At 32.7% G+C, this 22,440-nt stretch overlaps 1 protein-coding gene across 1 annotated transcript; it reads right to left on the reverse strand.

Annotated features, from left to right (window-relative positions):
* Positions 1–13,205: 13,205 nt before the first annotated feature.
* Positions 13,206–14,258, reverse strand: LOC127733356 (glycoprotein 3-alpha-L-fucosyltransferase A-like). Its single transcript, XM_052242725.1, has 2 exons — positions 13,678–14,258; positions 13,206–13,209 (listed from the first exon to the last, which is right to left on the reverse strand). The coding sequence occupies exons 1-2, from the start codon at positions 14,256–14,258 to the stop codon at positions 13,206–13,208; spliced, it is 585 nt and encodes a 194-aa protein (XP_052098685.1).
* Between the last annotated feature and the right edge of the window lie 8,182 nt (positions 14,259–22,440).

The raw sequence follows: 22,440 nt of genomic DNA on the forward strand, positions 1-22,440 counted from the left end.
TTGATGACTATAACTTAGCAGTCAACAGTAACATTGTACGTTCTGGATTCATTCTGGCAAGAAAACGATAATTATCAACTAATATTAAATACATTCATTTCTTTTCATCATCTGCAAGATTTAATGAATAAATAAAGACAACAGTAGTATACCGCTGTTCAAAAGTCATAAATCGATTAAGAGAAAACAAATCCGAGTTACAAACTAAAACCGAGGGAAACACATCAACTATAAGAGGAAAACAACGGAACAACAGAAACATTAAACTGCAACAAAAACAAACGCCAACGTACATAGAAACGGACTTTAAAAGTTTAAACAAAATGAACTCTGTTTGTGGAGACAACTATCGTTCCTCTATTTCCCATCATTCTAATAACTAAAACAAAGTATATTAATCTTAGGGAAGCATTAAATAAAGACTGACGGACAAATTTTACAACTGAGTTATATCACTGGTACATGTAAGCATAGATAAACGAAAAATCATGTTTTTTTTTTTCCCAAAAAAAATGTTTTATAAAGTAAGGAATAAACTGATAGTACCCCTGAACTCTTATACGGGTCATATTCACAACTGATAATATATATATTTCATGATAAATTCATAAGGTTCCCCAAAAAAGACCGTTGGTCCTAAATTACAAATGTTAAGTGAGTTCTTCTTTGTTCAAACGATTTATGACTATTCATCTAAACGTTGTAGTGTGTCGAGTAGTTTCTTAAAAACAAATGATGATAACACCCAGTCTTTGATAGAAGCATGCAAAAGGCTTATTAGTGGGTCCACATGAAATGTCACCCAAATGTTATGACATTTTGCACATATGTTATTATAATCAAAATAAAGAAAATTATAACTTTAACATTTGATCTGAGGCTATTTTTAGATTTTGCAGCGCCAACTTCTCGAAAAGGCTTAATTTCCCAAAATGTTCATGAAATGTCACATTTTTGTTGCTCTGAATATGCTATCGACAGGTAGAAGGTATTCCTATGGGCACTAACTGTGCCCCTTTAATAGCAGATTTATTCCTGTATTGCTATGATTCTCAGTTTATGACCAAACTCAGTAATTACACGTCATTGTTACATTTGGTTGATACATTCAACAATACCTACCGTTATCTTGATGATATTTTTTCGTTACATTATCCAGAGTTCTCTAAATAAACTACCGAAATTACCCAAAGGAACTTACTTTAAATAAATAAATAAACAGCAGTATTTGTCCTTTTTCTAGATTTAGGCATTTCAATTTTTAAAGGGAAACTCCATACTAAAATTTACGACAAAAGAGACGATTTTTCATTCCCAATTGTTAACTTTCCTTTTTTAGACGGCGATCTTCCTTTGTCTCCATCATACGAAGTTTATGTGTCCCAACTCGTTCGTTATGGCCGTGTGTGTAGTGAAGTAATAGATTGTAACGAACGTAATAAATGCATCACTAGTAAATTATTAGATCAGGGATTTCGTTACAATAAATTACTTAAAACTTTTACTAAATTCTTTCATAGAAACAAAGATACAGATTGGTAAATTTGGCTGTACCTGTAGAAAACGTATTAAAAACGGTATTTCACATCCTAAATTTTAGGGTAATATTGTACTAAAAGCGCGGAAATTACTATGTGATCCGTGTAAACCTATCGAACCTTTAAACAAACTTATTAGTAAAGTTTATCTTACCAATGTTGTAATTAGATCTTTGATCATAGTTAACATTGGCACAAATACCGATTTTGTCATCAGCAAACTAAAACATAACTAAATTTTTATTCTTTTCAAACGTTTTGAGGGATATATAAATACACATCCACGTTTATTTTCTATATAGTGAGTTCTCTATCTATATATTACATTATACATGTTTATTAAAAGGTTAACTCCTAACTGTCCTACTGCCTAGCGATACTTTTATTTTGGCATTGCACAAGTCATTCTTCTTTGACTGTCCATGACGTTAAAACACTTAATCTCTGGGATGTGTTTTAGTTGATTTTAGTCTCTGATGCCTGATTTTTTTATTATTAATAGTTTTTGGCTTTTAACTAGCTTTAAGTAACTGCGAGACTATCAAATCGTACTTTCGTGATAATTTGACCTGTTGATACAATTTGTAATGTATTTTTGTTATTTAATATTTACTTATTTGGTGTTATATCTAGTATCACTATTTTTAATATATACCACCTTTGATAAGTGTTTAGTCTGACGAAAAATTTTCACTTTTGTTCTCGTACTAGGTATGTATGTTCTGTATATTCCTCCTTTAATAGGAGCACCACCACGGGTTATGGTGTAAAGGAGGACATTTAACACACTGTATCGATACAGATTTAATGTGAGCATTTGCCTATCCAGTTTCCCAGCCTGGCCGTGACAGGTCTTACTACCAGAAAGTTAACCTCCCCTAAAAACAATAAGTACAATACAATTAAACATACGAACACACCCACTCACCTGATTCGCTCATCATCAAAAATATAAATAATGCAAAATATAAAAAAAAAACCCAATTTTAAATAAATAAGCCCATAAAAGACGGAATGCAATATATAAAAGGATAAAAGTCTTTCTTTCAGCGCGCCTCAGAATTTCACACGTCAATTCATCCACACATGCGTGCTAGGAACAACAAAATTATTTATTTTGTAAAATTATTTCCGTACTCCATGTATACCTTACAACAAAATTATTTTTATTTACCTGAGTACGTTAATTTATTTGGCGGCATTTTGTCCAAGGTTATGGTTGTTTCTCTGATATTGTTTTACATCTTACCCCCTTTTTTTTTTATTAATTTTGTATTTACATTGTGTCATAGATCAAATTTATTCGTTCAGTGTATGTTCACTTGTTTTTGTTAATATGTCTTTTGATTGAGTTAAGCCATTTCAATTTATATTTTATAGTGTGTCTTTCTATGTTGTGATGTTACACTATTGTTTCAGGTAGGGTGAAGGTTGGCGCCTATTAAAACGTTTAAACCCGCTGCATTTGTTTGCACCTGTCCTAAGTCGGGAACCTGATGTTCAGTAGTTGTCGATTGTTGATGTGGTTCATAAGTGTTTCTCGTTTCTCGTTTTTTATATAGATTATACCGCTGGTTTTCCTGTTTGAATGGTTTTACACTAGTCATTTTTGGAGCATTTTATAGCTTGCTGTTCTGAGTGAGCCAAGGCTTCGTGTTGAAGGCCGTACTTTGACCTATAATGGTTTACTTTTACTAATTATGACTTGGATGGAGAGTTGTCTCATTGGCATTCATACCACATCTTCTAATATCTAGATATGGTTATGTTGAGGTGGTATTTGAATTGATTTTTATTACAAGCATTATTCGTCCTGCGAAACTTGACAAAATGTTACAGTTTAATATAGCTATTGTTTTGGGCTTACACGTCGAAAAGGGGCATTTGGGCTTTTTTTTTTTAGATACCTGATAAAAAGATCAACAATCAGACATGAAATCTTTTAAAGTAATATGATTTTTTTTAATGTATTAAAGATTTCTATAAACATTTACATATGTGTTACAAGTTTTATGATTCTTAAGCTGGGGTCTCTTACATCGTTACCATGGCAACAGAATAAAAATGTGTAATTTTAGCGTATTTTTCTATATAATCCTTGTATATAAACATAAGATCTTTTTTTTTTATATATTTTGACACTGGTTTATGATATTTGGCATGACGGTGTATAACCATCAGACAGTTTATCGCATAACATCATTATAGTCAAACTACTTGTACACAAGTGTAGCACCTGAATTTGATGTGTCGCGTTCAATGGGTGATGACCTTGACTTTTGACATCTAAGGTCAAACAAAAGGTCACGGTCAAATATTTTTCTTTATGTCACCATTTAATTATAAACAATCCTAAATTGAAAACAACGTTCAAACCTATGATTGCGTTGAATAAAAACCGCAATAATTATACGCGTGCATGCAAAACAAATTTCTTGTTAGAGAGGTCTAAATACAGCACAAACAACATTTTCCAAAAGACCAAAAAAGTGAAAAAGTATATTTCAAAAAAACGCATTTGACTAACAGGTCGAACAACAAATGTTCTTAAACCCTGCTGACTGCCATTGGCGATTGCGAAATAAACGGATCACCGATTTAATAAATGGATCTTAATTTTAAATTTAATACTAAACAGAAAACAATAAACTTGCGGAAAAGATGATATACCGCAAACAAAAGGTGCGAAGGTTTTTGTACACCATATCCGGATTTCGACAAATAATGTCTCTTTAGTGATGTTAGGAATCGAAACGGTATTTGGAAAGCCCAACAATTTACCTCAATTTAGGATAGACTCTTGAATTTTGAGGAGTTAAAATAGGATAAACGGATCATATAAACACTAAGGCAAATATAATACAAGCCCAAACGAAAAATATAAACAAGTCTAACTTGAAAACAACGTTCGAACCTATGATTGCGTTGGATAAAAACCGCAATAATTATACGTGTGCATGCAAAACAAATTTCTTGTTAGAGGGGTCTAAATACAGCACAAACAACATTTTCCAAAAGACCAAAAAAGTATAAAAGTATATTTTAACAAAATGCATTTGACTAACAGGTCGAACAACAAATGTTCTTAACCCCTGCTGACTGCCATTGGCGATTGCCAAATAAACGGATCACCGATGTAATAAATGAATCTTAATTTTAAATTTAATACTAAACAGAAAACAATAAACTTGCGGAAAAGATAATATACCGCAAACAAAAGGTGCAAAGGTTTTTGTACACCATATCCGGATTTCGTCATTACCGGTGCCCTCATATAATTATGTTGTTATTTATCTAAAAAAAGGTTAAACACTCCATCCTTAACACATATTTAATCTTAATTGCCTTCCTGAAACCTTTCTAGTTCTTAATAGGGGACATGCCTCGCCCCTACATATCATTAATGGTAAAATAGCTAGAAATATCTTCATACTCAAACCTCTAAACCATATGTATATTATCAATCAGTATGACAGCACCTTTGAGTACACTCCAAATGTCTTTGGGGTTCATGCCCGTAATATACACTATTCATATCCACACACCTAAACCATATACAAGTATATATGAAGCCCGTCTCCGGGAGCGGGATTTTCTCGCTGTGTTGAAGACCCATTGGTGGCCTTGGGCTGTTTTCTGCTTTTTGGTTGGGTTGTTGCCTCTTTGAAACATTCCCCATTTCCATTCTCAATTTTATATACCACGAATAGATCAATTATGTGCACCATATATTTGGTCACTAATGGCTTACCCCGTCGTTTCATTAGTACTATATTGCGTACTATATATTCCTATATATTATCAGTTACAGCCTTGGATAGAAAACTCGGAATTGATAGTAAACAGTAGATACAAGTAATTTCTAGTATATTTATGTTTATATCAAACAGAAGAACGCAAAAATAATTGAAAGAAAAACCAATTGTCCTGTCTTAAAGTATCTATGATAATATTATTGCATATTCATGGTGTCCATCGAAATTATGAGATCAATAAAAGCAAATTTAAATTATACTGTTATTGAACAGTCTACAAGAATGAAAATTCAACTAGGGTTATGTCGCAGTCTGGTCCACATAGGGCTAACAACAAGGTGTGGGGGGTCCCAGTTTATTGCAGATCATGTGGCGATATCTGGATGTAAAGTTTTGGTTAGTTAAATTCTGAGATGAAATGTTGTCTCCTTGACATTTATTCAATATCTGTTCTTTTTGTCCCCCTCAGCACCAGATTGCTGCCGGGGATATATAAAAGATTTTCGTCCGTCTGTCCCTCAGAGCATTAGTCCTGATTGAAAGCGCTTTGGCATATTTAATCATTATCGAATTTGGATAAAAATTATGCAGTAGCTTTCTACAGACAACCTATTGGTCAAGGTTGAAAATGAGCCCTGTTCACAAATTCAGAAGGTGGACATATTAAAATCTGTTGGGTTATTCATATTCATAATTGAATTTACAGAAATATATTTTGAAGGTGTTAATCAGAATGTTTCGACATACATTCTACTAGCAAAAATCAGCTTCTAAGATTTCCCAAATAAACTAAGAAAACCATAAAAATTCAATAAATAAAGGCTGCCTTTTGAAAAGGCCAACGAAAATTGAAAATTTCCCCGAAAGAATGAATAACTAATTTTTGTGTAAAACATCAGTTTTTCATCTAATGAACGACATAGCCCAAGTATTAAAATGATGAAACAGTCTCTATAAACATTTTTAAAGTACACTGTAGAAACATGTTCATTGTGTATCATTTAGCGCTGAACTTTATATAATTTGCATATTCTTCCCTAAGTAAACAGTAGAAATTCAATAACAATAAACCATTGAACTTTCACTTTTCTTAAAGGTCACAAAAAATAGATATAGAACTATTTCATAGAAACAAGCATATCATGACAATTTAAGATTTGTTTAATTATAATGAGTTAACTCTCGTAAGAATATAATAGCGCAAATGAATTCTGAAGTCTATCATTACATTTATTTGGATTTTCCCCCTTGGTCATATATATATATATATATATTACATTAATTTGTTGGATCCTTTACAATAGATAATTTAGCTGATCTGTAACAATTCCATTCATGCCTTATATATCATGTACTGTGTTACGACGCTAGATAAAATCTGACGAGGAAAGGTAACACCCGGCTACCGAAAGCTTTATTTTAATAGGTCCTCTGCAAATTTACAGATCTAACAATGTTGGGTTGTTGTTTAGACGAATTATATATACAGATTGTATTTTCAGCCTTGTATCACCATCACTGCTGGTGATCCGATTGATAAAATCTGTTGTAGAGTCGTCACTGGTTCAGACGTACTTATAATATAATTATTTCTGTGACTGCATCGTCAATTAATTTGTAGGATTCTTTACAATAGATAATTCGGCTGGATGTAACAATTCCATCTTCATGCCTTATATATCATGTACTGTGTTACGACGCTAGAAAAAAAACGGACGAGGAAAGGTAACATCCGGCCACCGAAAGCTTTATTTTTATAGAGCCTAGGTGGTCGAGTGGTCTAGCGCGTCGGGCATAGTGCAAGGCGATTTGGTGCCACGATATCTCAGTAGCATGAGTTCGAATCCCGGCCAGGGAAGAACAAAAAATTTGCTTCCGCAAATTTACAGATCTGACATTGTTGGGCGGTTGTTTAGACGAATTATATATATATATTTGTTGTTCGACCTGTTAGTCAAATGGGTTTTGTTAAAATATACTTTTTTTACTTTTTTGGTCTTTTGGAAAATGTTGTTTGTGCTGTATTTAGACCTCTCTAACAAGAAATTTGTTTTGCATGCACACGTATAAAAATTGCGGTTTTTATCCAACGCAATCATAGGTTTGAACGTTGTTTTCAATTTAGACTTGTATATATATATATATATATATATAAATCAATACTTTTGATGACTGTAATTTGATAAGAATCCAAACCTTGTTAGATTATCGATTATCTTTCAAATAATGCACTTTAAAACTCCATGTTTATACATATTGGTATATTAAATGTATTGATTTGTTGTTAGAAATTGCAAGTTTTGACATTTTTCAACAGAATCATAAAAAGAAACCAAAATTTGTTTTTTTTCAAAAAATTCTCTTATTACACCTTTGAATGCTTTGTTTTATATTTTACCTCAGGAAACAAAAGGGAAATGTTGAAACTGTTATAATGTATCAAGAGCAGAATACTTAATTTGAAGAAAAATAAATACATTTTTAAAGATTAGTGAAAATGCATTTGGTCTGTAAAATAATGCAATTAACATATCCTGAATTGCATACAGAATGATGCTCGTAACAAACTCCTTGAATGTTTTTATAAAAATAATTCATCCTTATAAGTGGCAACTGCTCAATTCTGAAATTAATAAAGATACAAAGTCCTCAAATTCACTTACGATCCTTCTCTAATGGTGTATAACAACCCGTCACATACACAAACCTGATTGATTAAACTTGAAAATTTCGATTAATGGAAAAATATATTCAAATTTATTTAACGCCTACAAACAGTTTTGCGACTGTTTGCCAAACAATATCATTTGAGAGCATCAGTCAAAAGATAACTATCAAAATGCACACATGGTCCAATTAAACTGGTACCGATAATGATATGACTATTAGCAACCGTAACACTATTGATTTGAAATACAGATAGGTGCAGTCCTGTCCTGTACAAACGTGAAATGTTTAGCAGACCTGCAAATTAACTTTATTCTTATCAGACCAGACCTAGATCTGCATTTTTTAGGACTGGTACAGAACTGTATACAGGTCAGCTTGACCAGACCAGACCTGTATACAGGTCAGCTGTGAATAGGTCTGCTGTTATTCTGTCTTGTATACAAGTCTGCTATTTGACAGACCAGTCATGTCAGTCATGGGGACAGCTCTAAGCTACACAACCGGCTTAACTGACATCAAATTACATTTCAAGTGAAATTGTACAATTCTTATATAATTATATACCAATTTCTTAAGTCATAATACAATACAATTATATACCGAGTTAAACCTGCAACATCATAAGAAAATTTGACCTCTCTCTCTATCTATCTATCTATCTATCTATCTATCTATCTATCTATCTATCTATCTATCTATCTATCTATCTATCTATCTATCTATCTATCTATCTATCTATCTATCTATCTATCTATCTATCTATTCATCTAGTTATCTATCTATCTAGCTATCTATCTATCTGTCTAATAAATCTCTCTCTCTCTCTCTCTCTCTCTCTCTCTCTCTCTCTCTCTCTCTCTCTCTCTCTATCTATCTATCTATCTATCTATCTATCTATCTATCTATCTATCTGTCTAATATCTCTCTCTCTCTCTCTCTCTCTCTATCTCTCTATCTATCTATCTATCTATTTATCTATCTATCTATCTATCTATCTATCTATCTATCTATATATCTATCTATCTATCTATCTATCTATCTATCTATCTATCTATCTATCTATCTATCTATCTATCTATCTATCTATCTATCTATCTATCTATCTATCTATCTATCTATCCATCTATCTATCTATCTATCTATCTATCTATCTATCTATCTGTCTGTCTGTCGTTCGGTCTGTCTGTCTGTCTGTCTGTCTGTCTGTCTGTCTGTCTGTCTATTAGTTGATAATGTAAATGTACAGTTCTAAAAGCATGTATTATGCATATAGATATTTTCTTTTTATCACCTTTATTTGTGTTTTGTAGAATTCATAAAGAGGGTTTCAATGTTAGTCGAAATTCTATGGATGTAGGTCGATAGAAGATGCTCAAACATGAAACGGACAATGGAAATGAAACTAATACTAAAAGGTAATGTTATAGTTATATACATAGGATATTTATATTTTACATCTATCTTCTATCTTATTTGAAAAAAGCTTAAGTTGGAAATTATCAAATGTAAAATAGATACAGTTGAAGAAAATGACAGTTAGCTGGTTATGCCTATGCCATAATAATCAAGACTTTCCACTACATCTTAAAACATCCATGTAGTTTTAGTCATGCATTACGAATATTTACTAATTGCTACAATGCACTGTTCTCACACAAGCTAAGACGCCCAATAATGCATGTCTTTTCATTTCTAATATGGTGTATGTTTAGCACAGTCTTTAGTAATATTCGCATAAAAAAATCATTATTTGATTGCCTCATCATGGAATGAAAACATCATACCAATAGGTTCTACTATGTTTAACTTCTGTTAAAATAAATTGAGAAAGTGTTGTCACACCCAATCTCAGCGATTACTTACTTCTCATTTTCAATCAATGATGTAGTCGTTACTTCTTCAACTACGGATCCAACAAGTTTTCTTCGTATCTCCGGATCTTTTTTCTGCACTTAAAAATATAATCCGATAATGGCCAATTATAAACTGGGTCTACGATGATGACGAAGTCAACTTCGCATTTGTTAGTATTAACAAACAAACTGATACCGACAAGGAACACAGTCTTCAAGAAAAGTTTGCTGAGCAGTGATTCACTGCAGTCGAATTATTGAAGTTTGAAGCGTAATATCTATTAAACAGAATTATATCCTTCATCTTCACACCTCATGAATGATTTGTTTTATTCTGAAAGATGTATTCAAACATAATTACAAGCTAGAATTTCCATGTAATGTATAATTTACCTTTTGAACATTTTCAATTCGTATCTTTTACATGTTTTAAGATAATTAAAAATAATTGATAGGTATATTTGAATTGTTTCCTGAAATATTGTCTGCCACACTAATACACCCGTCGGCTTATCGTGAGAATTATGCCATCGTTTAACTAAATAAACATCTTTGTTACAAATGTGAGGTGAGATTTCTTAAATTTCTTAATTTTATTTATTTCTTAGATTGCCAAATAACTATCTTATTTTAAATAAAATTGAGAATGGAAATGGGGAATGTGTCAAAGAGACAACAACCCGACCATAGAACAGACAACAGCAGAAGGTCACCAACAGGTCTTCAATGCAGCGAGAAATTCCCGCACCCGGAGGCGTCCTTCAGCTGGCCCCTAAACAAATATATATACTAGTTCAGTGATAATGAACGCCATACTAAACTCCAAATTGTACACAAGAAACTAAAATTAAAAATAATACAAGACTGACAAAGGCTAGAGGCTCCTGACTTGGGACAGGCGCAAAAATGCGGCGGGGTTAAACATGTTTATGAGATCTCAACCCTCCCCCTACACCTCTAACCAATGTAGAAAAGTAAACGCGCAACAACACGCACATTAAAACTCAGTTCAAGAGAAGTCCGAGTCTGATGTCAGAAGATGTAAACAAAGAAAATAAACAAAATGACAATACTACATAAATAACAACAGACTACTAGCAGTTAACTGACATGCCAGCTCCAGACTTCAATTAAACTGATTGAAAGATTATGTCTTCATCATATGAATATCAGGCACAATCCTTCCCGTTAGGGGTTTAGTATCATACCATCATAACATATATGAGAAGAACATAACCCGTGTCATGCCAACAACTGGTTTTTAAATACATGTGTTTAGTGCCGATGCAAAGACCCTATAAGTGAATCAATATTAACGCCAATATATGCAATCTTTAATGACCTGACAACAGTATCGTAACTATATCCCTTCTTAATAAGTCTATTTAAAGGTTTTGTTAGCTTCAGAGGTGAATACTGACATTTTTGTGCTTTATAAAGAATATTTCCATAAAAAATTGGATGTGAAATACCTGAACGTATAAGAAGTCTGCATGTTGAGCTATATTTACGAATGATGTCCTTATACCGATGATAAAATTTAGTAAATGTTTTGACTAGTTTGTGATATCGAAAACCCTGGTGTAATAATTTTTCAGTAATACACAAATTTCTCTCGTTAAAATCTAAAACATTGTTACATACACGAGCGAATCGTACAAGTTGAGATATATAAACACCGTAAGATGGTGACAAGGGAACGTCACCATCTAAAAATGGATAATTAACGATAGGAAATGAAAAATCATCTCTTTTATCATATATTTTAGTATTAAGCTTTCCGTTAATGATATAGATATCAAGATCGAGGAAAGGGCAGTGGTCATTGTTGGTATTAGCTTTATTTAAAGTAAGTTCAACAGGATAAATTTCTTTAGTATACATACTGAAGTCGTCATTATTGAAAACATGTTTCCAATACTTTGAACTTGAATTATTCACCAATAGGAATACCCTAATCCAGTGGTTTTTTTTGTTTTTTTTTGTTGTGGTACAATATCGAAGAAATGCATCCTCTTTCATCTAATATATCATTAATATACAAAATATTGCCTTCAATTTTTTTTTTTTTAAAGAAAACAAGAAAATGAACTTTTTCCTTCATGAGATAGTTCTCCCATGAAGGTCGCTCCCAAATTAATCAAAATTGAATTTTTGGATAAGTTTCCAATTATCATTTTCATTTTTTAAGAGACGTCAGATTTGCAAACTTTTAAGGTTACAAGTTAAATTAATTATGTGTAGACTGCCTTCAAGGTACGATGTATACATTGTTGAAAGTTTGACTATGTCTTTTTTCTATTCCGTATAAGATTGTATACTAAATGTTTAAACATAATTTCATTTGTTATTATCATATTTGAGGCTCTATCGGTTATATAAGGTAAAGTTAGACTTAACTACTGCTATCGTTTTATTTCTATTCAGCTGTAAACCAGAAAAGACTTCAAAAATTGCAATAATATGGAGGGCTATGGTTATATCTTAGAAAAAAAGTGTGATGTCATCTGATCATTTGCCTATTTTTAAAGAACAGGTTTTGCTTATCTGGTGTTATTTCTAATCACATTTATTTTTTTATTTTCTCGTATTTTAATTGCAATTATTTCAACTGATTAAGCAAAAACTAAAGCGGGATAACCAGCTTAATGCTATGGCTGTATCATGTTTAAATATGAAATTATAGCAAAGGCTAAAATCTAGAACGACAAATTTACCTTTCATCTCGACCTTAATTGTAAGGTCATTGAGCAAGGACCTCAAATCAAATGACCATAAGTCCCTTCTGTATATCTGGTTAATGAGCAATATTTAATACAGCTAATTTTAGATATTGAAAGGTAGGAAACTCATATTCAATGTCGACGCACCCTTCTGAAACCAATATTTATGTTACTAACAGTTTAGTAAAAATATTTTGTCGGTATATATGCTTTTAATTTTGCCATTTGATTAGGGACTTTCCGTTTTGGATTTTCCATGAAGTTCGGTATTTTTGTTATTTAACTTTATAAGGTTTCTGGAGAAAATCATTAATAAGCCAAAACCAAAATTAAGAACACGACCTTGACCTTTAATCTTGACCGCATTTACTTTTTGGTGAAGCTAGGACCTCAAATTTAAAGACCCTAGGTCTCTATTTATTACGGTTTAACAGTTACAAATACATATCACTTATATCAAATACATAGGGAGAAATAACACTCATAAATAGTCCAAAATAATTTTGAACATGCTACGAATGTAACGAGCAATTTGCACACAAAGGTTATTTGTCGGTTTCTTTTTACAGTTGCGAAGTAGTAGTTATAACCATAAAACTAGTGTTCGGAGGGATAACTTTTACAAAGACAAGAGTTCGGTTAAGCGATGTTATTTTCAGAGGCTCATTACCTGTTTAATATAATATATCAAACATCAAAGCATCATTTTGCGAAGCAAACAAATTGCTCATGAAAACAAAGTAGGCAGAAAGACCTAATAATCCGGACATTCAAAGACCTTTCCACTGAAAAAGTGGAAAGACCTGAGATACTTGTGTGTCAGAATTTTATTTTTTTTTCAAATTTACGTCAAATAAAAGTAATGTTTAAAATGTTTATGAGGTCAAAGACCTATTCTCTTATCAAGGTCTGTTATAACATGGTCTTTACTCGCTTTGATAAATATTTCATCGGAACAAAAATATAGTGCATAATTAGTGCTTGTCGAATATTGTAATATCAAACATCTGATGCCTTATGACATCCTTTGTCCGTTATCCAGCGTGTTAAGTTCAGTTTGGTGCCTCTTGTGTAATTTGTTGAAAGTTTTTCACAAACAGAACAATATATATATTGCACGATCTCATGTCGTGTATACGGACTTGCCCAGAACTTATCTTTCGCTTTTAAATAATTACAATAAACACTTTCATTGTCAGCAACATATTTCAAATATACAGCGAGCTCCCTTGGTGATTTGAAATCTAGCGTTGATATAAAAGTCCCTGTAGGCAAAATATCCTTCACATTTGGTGCCCCTCGGTAAACTGGAATTATTTCGAAGTCCTCTTGATACAACCGAAATGCTTTTTCCGTAACGTAGTCTTCACAAAGAGAATTTTCAAACGACAAATAGAATTTATAATCACCACTTAAATTTTTGAAACATGCGTCGTCATTCCAAGCTGAACATGGTTTGCCACACTTTCCATATACGTCAACGTCGATGTATTTTTTCAGCTCTATTACGTATTTGCTTCTTGAATAACGGTATTTACAGTCGCTTACTACCCAGGCAATATTTTTTTTCTTTTTTCTGTAGATACTAGAATAATTTTTTACTGCCGGTAAGATCCTTCGTGCAAATTCTCCGTATGGCAGATATATATCTGAATCCGATCTGTAGCTATATGTCCAATCAAATTCATTTCTCCATTTTTTGTCCATAAAGTATTTCATTGTGTGAACATTAGATTCATCTGACATGAATAGCCATGTCTGATGTTTTGCTTTTTTCGGTATGTCAACACTATTCATTTCACTATGATGAAATAACACAGCATCGCTACTATTCAGATAGGCTATATCGTTTAATATTTTGCAATATTTGAATGCACAGTTTCTAAATTTGTAATTGTACATTTTTGTCGGTATCCATGTTGGTTTTGTATACCATAACAAGGAGAAAATGTTTGTAAACTCTTTTTTATTATTTGCAGCCTTTGCACTTGTATATGATAATTTATTTCTATAAACTGTTTTCGTATTTGAAAGGGTTATTTGTGCAAGAAACTTGAATTTAGTCCCTATACCTGGAATATTGTTCAAATAATATGCAATACTTAAGAATCCAATTACTGTGAATATATACATTGTCATCCTAACGGATATAAATGCTGTTGCAAAAGAAGACCTCATTTGAAATGTAACAGGTTTATCAATTTAAAGCGATATATAACAAACCATAACAATACTATTTACCCAACATTATCTACCTACTATGTTGTTTCAGATGAATATAGTTTGATTCTAATTACGTATTATTTTACTTCAGTATATCGATACTTTTTATTGACGACATTTTAACAACCCATTTGAAAAAAAGGTTGAATTCCCTACACATTAAACTGTATGGCCTTTTTTTTATTACGTAGTTTATAGAATTACGTATTTTACTGCTTTTTTTCCTGACGAGCAAGAAGATCAGCGGAATCGCGAAACAAAACAAAATATGTCGTTATGGATTTGTATTGCAGTTTACAAATAAATGATTAAAAAGCGAAATGAATTGTTTAGTGGATCTGAAATATGATCCGATTAATTGAGCTATTGTTTGAACCTATATATGTATTAATGTCGTACAGTGAGGGAGGGTGATAGCTATTAATTTTGCGAAAACGATTGAAGTGACTTAGGTAACTTAAAACGTATGATAAATGCGGTTATTCAATGATTGGTTCAAAGTTGTAACAAATCAAGCAAACAGTTTGTTACTGCTACAACATTACAAAACTATACTACAATATGTCTATTAAATACGTAAGGTAAATGTATATAAACATAACTTTTGTTCATCTGGTTTCATGAATTGCCTTGATAAAAAACAGTTTCGTACTGAAGGAAATACTTTTTTGTTAGAAAGATTGAGAAGGAAAAACGTCCGGAAATTTGATACTGGAGATATAATCAAGGGTTATTTAAAATTAATAACAGACTTGAAACTGGACGATATTTGTCTAAACGCACGCAAGAACACCTGTATCGTTTTAAAAGACCCAATAAATTCAAAAGTATCATTTATCAACATCTTAAAAAGCACAATCATCCTATTAAATATTTAACAGTTCAACCTTTAGAAATAGTAAATAAGCAGCCTGGTGAATCTCATTCAAAGTTTGTACGATCACGGAAAATAATTGAATTAAATTGGATTAAAAAATTACAGACAGTCTACCCTCTCGGTCTTAATGATAATATTATGGGAATAGGTAATATATCAAGAACCGATTCTGTTAACATTTTGGATATAGTTTCTAAAACTGTTCGTAAAAAACGTTCTCATGGGCGTAGAAAAAAATCGCGATCAAAGAAAATTTCGGACTTACCATACTAATATTTCGGACCTAATTTCTATTTCAAAAAACAACGGCAGACATTATCTATTAACCAAGCTCTGCTCTTTACCTATAAATAAATAAAATAAAATTTTAGAGGATTGCAGCACAATTTCATATTGCAGTCCTAAGTATGAAATCGTTCAAATTATAATGGCATATTGTTATTCTAAACTGTTTCCCAAAATTGATCGCCCTGAAGATCATAAAAAACATTTTATTAAAATAAAGTATGTCAATAAAGGTTTTGATTTTGTAAATATTGCCGGTATTTTAAACGAACATTCTGTTAAAGAACAAATTCCTGCATATTTTGATAATACTGAACTCCCTCTTATTTGTTATATTTACAAGAAATCTACCCGGAAATTTGTGTTTAATTATAGCCAAGTCTGTAAAGATGTAAATATCAGTGAAAATACACCTACGTCATGTAATTGTAGTAATTCAGTATACACTCATGGCCCCATTTCCCATGTTATATAACAGAAGATTAACATCGTTCGCGACCGAGAGTTAAAATCATTCCTCAGTAAAGGACCTATATATCGTCCCCCGTCAATTTCAATTATTAATTGGAATGAGTGTCGTAATATCATCAACGACTCATTTCGTGCTTATTGTTTGAAATGGATAAAATGGGAAAAAGCTGACAAAAAATCCTTGGACTCTTTTTTTAATTCAGTAATGAAGATAGTTGATATACGTATACAACATTTTAAAGAACAGTTTACTCTTAACAACAACCATAAAAATCCTATTTCTCGTATCAAACATTAACTAAAAGAACTAGCCAAGGAATTTGTTTCTGTCCCGGCTGATAAAGCTGCTAATAATATTATTATAGTTTGACGTAAATTTTACATTGAGGTTCTGCAAAAGGAAATCACCAATTCACAAACATTCCAACTGACTTCATTTTCAGAAAACGATATCTGTATCAAACATAAACTATTAGCTACTTCTTTACAAGCAGAAACAAATACAATGAAAGTCCCAACTATGTACTGGCTTCCGAAGCTACATAAATCACCTTACAAATATAGATTTATTTCGTCTTCAAGTCATTGTTCCACTACTAAATTGTCTATTCTACTTACTAGAACCCTTGGTACGATCAAAAACCTGATAATAAATTGTTCAAATAAGGCCTTTGAAAATAGTGGAATTAATTACTTTTGGAGTGTCAAAAACTCGTTGGAAGTACTTGATAATTTGCATGCATATATTAGTGATTTTGAATCGGTTCAAAGTTTTGATTTTTCTACCCTATATACCACTTTGTCTCATATTCTTATTAAGAACGAAAAGTTAACACACCTAATTAAATGGGCATTTAATAAGTCGGAATGCGAATACATATGTTCAAACTCTTTTAGGTCAATTTTTAAGGGCAACAAACAAAAGAACTATGTCAATTGGACATGCTTTGATACTATATCTGCACTTGAATTTTTACTTGATAACATTTTTGTTCGCTTTGGAGATTCCGTATATCGTCAAGTTATCGGAATTCCAATGAGGACTAACTGTGCACCACTTATTGCGGACCTGTTTTTGTATTGTTATGAGTTAAAATTTATGACTAAAATCATCAAAGACCCATCGAAACAACATCTGATACAAAAATTTAACAATACTTTTAGATATATGGATGATTTATTGGCTCTCAATAATGACGACTTCAGTATGTATACTAAAGAAATTTATCCTGTTGAACTTATTTTAAACAAAGCTAATACTAACAATGACCACTGTCCTTTCCTCGATCTTGATATCTATATCATTAACGGGAAACTTAATACAAAAATTTATGATAAAAGAGATGATTTTTCATTTCCTATCGTTAATTATCCATTTTTAAATGGTGACGTTCCCTTGTCACAATCTTATGGTGTTTATATATCTCAACTTGTACGATTCGCTCGTGTATGTAACAACGTATTAAATTTTAGCGAGAGAAATCTATGTATTACTGAAAAATTATTATACCAGGGTTTTCGATATCATAAAAGAGGGACGAAAGATACCAGAGGGACAGTCAAACTCATAGATCGAAAACAAACTGACAACGCCATGGCCAAAAATAAAAAGACAAACAGACAAATAATAGTACAGATGATACAACATAGAAAACTAAAGACCCCACCAAAAACTGGGGGTAATCTCAGGGGCTCTGGAAGGGTAAGCAGATCCTGCTCCACATGTGGCACCCGTCGTGTTGCTTATGTTATTACAAATCCGGTAAATACTCCAATTCGGTAAGTCACATCGTGAAAAGGGAAGGGTATTGTAGTTACGACATAAGGAACATATCCGATATCATCTGTGAAACGGTTATTCCATAACGGTCAACCAACTCGTGATGGCGTCCGTAAAATTTACAAAGGAATGATTTCAACTTCACCATTTGGAACTCTTTATTTAATAGCTTCCTTGTGAGCAGCAAGCCTCTATCAAGGAAATCATGATAGGAAACACAAGCCCGGGAATATCGTATCAATTGGGAGATATATACTCTGTATGCAGGCGCTGCTGGAATGTTGCTACATAGAAATGAAAAGTTCACAATTGGGAAGCTTAAATCATCCCTTTTGTCGTAAAGTTTTGTTTTCAACCGACCCTCATTGTCAATTTCTAGATGTAAGTCAAGATATGAGGCAGATTTAACTGTATCTGTAGTATCCTTTATCTCTAGTTCGATGGGATAGATTCGTTCAACATAGACACCAAATGTTTTTGGTTTGGTATAGGTATAAGAAATTATTGGTACAGACTGATCTTTAAAATAAGGAGGTATTTTCGACTGAACTAATTTATAATGAAGGATATTGCCTAAGTTGACGCCATCGAGACCTTTGTTGGCAAAGGAAAGTTTAAGAAAAGTTGTTTTCTCTTTTTCATCTTTTCCAATGCGAACTAGTTGAAAAGTCTGTGACTTGCAATATCCGAAATGTTAGCTGTAAGTTTGTATTGGTTTAAATGAGGGTTTGTAACAGTGGTTTCCAATCATAAATTGAACAGAGAATGAAGTTTTGAAAGGGGTAATAAATACAGTTTCGTGCGAATGGGATGAATACCTAATGGCTTTTGTATAAAAGGCAGCAAGTCATTAATAGAGACATCATGCAAAGTAGGTGATGTATAATGACGATGACCATGACTGCATCTACGTCGAGGAGTAGAGTTAAAAATATTCATCACTTTCACCGAGCTACAGGAAGGACTAGATAGAATACCTATACCATCAATTTTGTCATTGCAACCATATGGTGTTGCAGTTCCCAATTGTCGAATCCAGTAGTAAACTAGTCAAAACATTTACTAAATTTTATCATCGGTATAAGGACATCATTCGTAAATATAACTCAACATGCAGATATCTTATACGTTCGGGTATTTCACATCCAATCTTTTATGATAATATTCTTTACAAAGCACAAAAATGTCAGTATTCACTTCAAAAGCTAACAAAACCTTTAAACAGACTTATCAAGAAGGGATATAGTTACGATACTGTTGTCAGGTCATTAAAGATTGCATATTTGGGCTTTAATATTAATTCACTAATAGGGTCTTTGCATCGGAATTAAACACATTTACTCTAAAACCAGTTGTTGGCATGACACGGGTTATGTTCTTCTCATATATTTTATGACGGTATAATACTAAACCCCTAACAGGAGGGATTGTGCCTGATATTCATATGATGAAGACATAATCTTTTAATCAGTTTAATTGACGTCTGGAGCTGGCATGTCAGTAACTGCTAGTAGTCTGTTGTTATTTATGTATTATTGTCATTTTGTTTATTTTCTTTTGTTTCCTATTCTGACATCGGACTCGGACTTCTCTTATACTGAGTTTTACTGTACGTACTGTTGTGCGTTTGTTTTTTCTACATTGGCTAGAGGTATAGGGGGAGGGTTGAGATCTCAAAAAACATGTTTAACCCGACCGCATTTTTTGCGCCTGTCCCAAGTCAGGAGCCTCTGGCCTTTGTTAGTCTTGTATCATTTTTAATTTTAGTTTCCTGTGTACAATTTGGAGTTTAGTATGCCGTCCATTATTACTGAACTAGTATAAAATTGAGAATGGAAATGGGGAATGTGTCAAAGAGACAACAACCCGACCATAGAGCAGACAACAGCTGAAGGCCACCAATGGGTCTTCAATGCAGCGAGAAACTCCCGCACCCCGAGGCGTCCTTCAGCTGGCCCCTAAACAAGTAAGTATACTAGTTCAGTGATAATGGACGTCATACTAAACTCCAAATTATACACAGGAAACTAAAATTAAAAATGATACAAGACTAACAAAGGCCAGAGGCTCCTGACTTGGGACAGGTGCAAAAATGCGGCGGGGTTAAACATGTTTTTTGAGATCTCAAAAGGTTTGTTTAGGGGCCAGCTGAAGGACGCCTTCGGGTGCGGGAGTTTCTCGCTGCATTGAAGACCCATTGGTGGCCTTCGGCTGTTGTCTGCTCTATGGTCGGGTTGTTGTCTCTTTTACACATTCCCCATTTCCATTTTCAATTTTATTTAAAAAAAAGTTTTGTCCTAAAAGCGACAAAAACCTTATTTGCATCGGTTCTTTTCATTACATCTTTTAAAAATATGGCAATTTGAACAACTTTAAATAGAACATAAACGTATACAATGTTGTTTGTGTGGATCACATAATTTATTGGAATAACTTTAAAATTTAAGTCTTGTACTTAAATTCAGTTATCACGGTGCGCTGATCCCCATATGTTTTGTTTGGTGATTAGTGAGTTTACGTATACATTTATACCATGATCTCATTGGTGGTTACTGAACCTTTAAATCTGACGTAACGAGCCTTTTTCAATTTGGATCCAAGGAGGAAGACAGGAGACATTTGAACTCCAATATAAAACCAAACACCCGCCATCCCTCCCAGTAATTTATTATTTTGTAAATATAAACAAGTGTGGACACAGACTTGTGTTATTTGATTGGCCAATTTTTGTAATGACTTGCGGAGTGGTTAATTATGCAGAATGTCCGTATGTGCACATGAAATTTAAATTAAACTTTTTGTTGTGTTTGGTTTGCAAAGGTGGACACTGTTTTACATCGAATAGAAACAGATACTTGGAGAAAATAAAATACAATAACAATGAAAGACATCTCTCTGAAGAAAAACTTAAGAATTTCAGTAAACATATTTGTTACTGATATTGAACATGCAATTCTTGTAAATATATTTAGAATTAGAAACTGCTTTGGTTTATGTTATCTTTTCAGGTGATGCATGAGTTGACATTTTTGGAAGCCTACGTGTATTTTGCGAAGTGGACAGATGAAGAATTCCGCTTGATGTAAAAAGAACTGTCGTTAAAGAATGACTTACAAATGTACTCGGATTGCATTATTCGCTGCATCAAAAAACATTTTGTTTTATAAATAGAATCATTCACTACAGATGAACAATGTAAGGGTTTTGATCCCTCACCGGTGTTCCCACGGTGATCCAAATGGTTATAATCTTATATTCAGCTACCACTATATGTAGTAGTCATTTATATATATATCTGATAGTACGGTTGCCATAATCAGCGATATGCTGGTAACCTCATATTTACAGATATATACAAGTGACAGTTAAATTGCCAGCGATCTGCGGCACATACATACATTTATATTGAGATTACTTATATACAATATGTATATTATATTGAGATTACTTATAAACAATATGTATAAATTTAAATAATATTAAAGGCTGTGGCAAAATACTGCCAATTTGTTGTTGGGTTTTAACAAGCATCTGGCATAACATCATATACACTTGGTACACACATGTTTGGATAGACAAAGAAGATATCACCAATGAGAACAAACCGGTATTACCAGTTATCAAAGCACTAAAACTTCAAGGATAATTTTTGGAAAAAGAAACAGTATAAGTTAAGTTTTTAAACTTGAAATTTACAAACAGGATTGTTGTTTTTATCTCGTAAAATGACAAAGGGAAAAAGGCAGGTTGTGGCGTATTTCCTAATAATCAACAGTTATGTTTTATGTGCTTGAGAGAGAGAGAGTTGTATGATGTAGGGAATAATTCAATATTTTTTCATTTTCAAAAAGAGCAGACCGTAGATATGTATTGGTTAAACATGTTTTTTGAGATCTCAAAAGGTTTGTTTAGGGGCCAGCTGAAGGACGCCTTCGGGTGCGGGAGTTTCTCGCTGCATTGAAGACCCATTGGTGGCCTTCGGCTGTTGTCTGCTCTATGGTCGGGTTGTTGTCTCTTTGACACATTCCCCATTTCCATTTTCAATTTTATTTAAAAAAAAGTTTTGTCCTAAAAGCGACAAAAACCTTATTTGCATCGGTTCTTTTCATTACATCTTTTAAAAATATGGCAATTTGAACAACTTTAAATAGAACATAAACGTATACAATGTTGTTTGTGTGGATCACATATGTTATTGGAATAACTTTAAAATTTAAGTCTTGTACTTAAATTCAGTTATCACGGTGCGCTGTACCCCATATGTT

This window comes from Mytilus californianus, unplaced genomic scaffold (genome assembly GCF_021869535.1).
Source record: "Mytilus californianus isolate M0D057914Y unplaced genomic scaffold, xbMytCali1.0.p SCAF_3, whole genome shotgun sequence".
Lineage (NCBI taxonomy): Eukaryota > Metazoa > Mollusca > Bivalvia > Mytilida > Mytilidae > Mytilus > Mytilus californianus.

What these genes read in the sequence shown, in the direction of transcription:
- LOC127733356 (XM_052242725.1), bottom strand. Translation starts at nt 14,258, where the DNA reads ATGAAATACTTTATGGACAAAAAATGGAGAAATGAATTTGATTGGACA.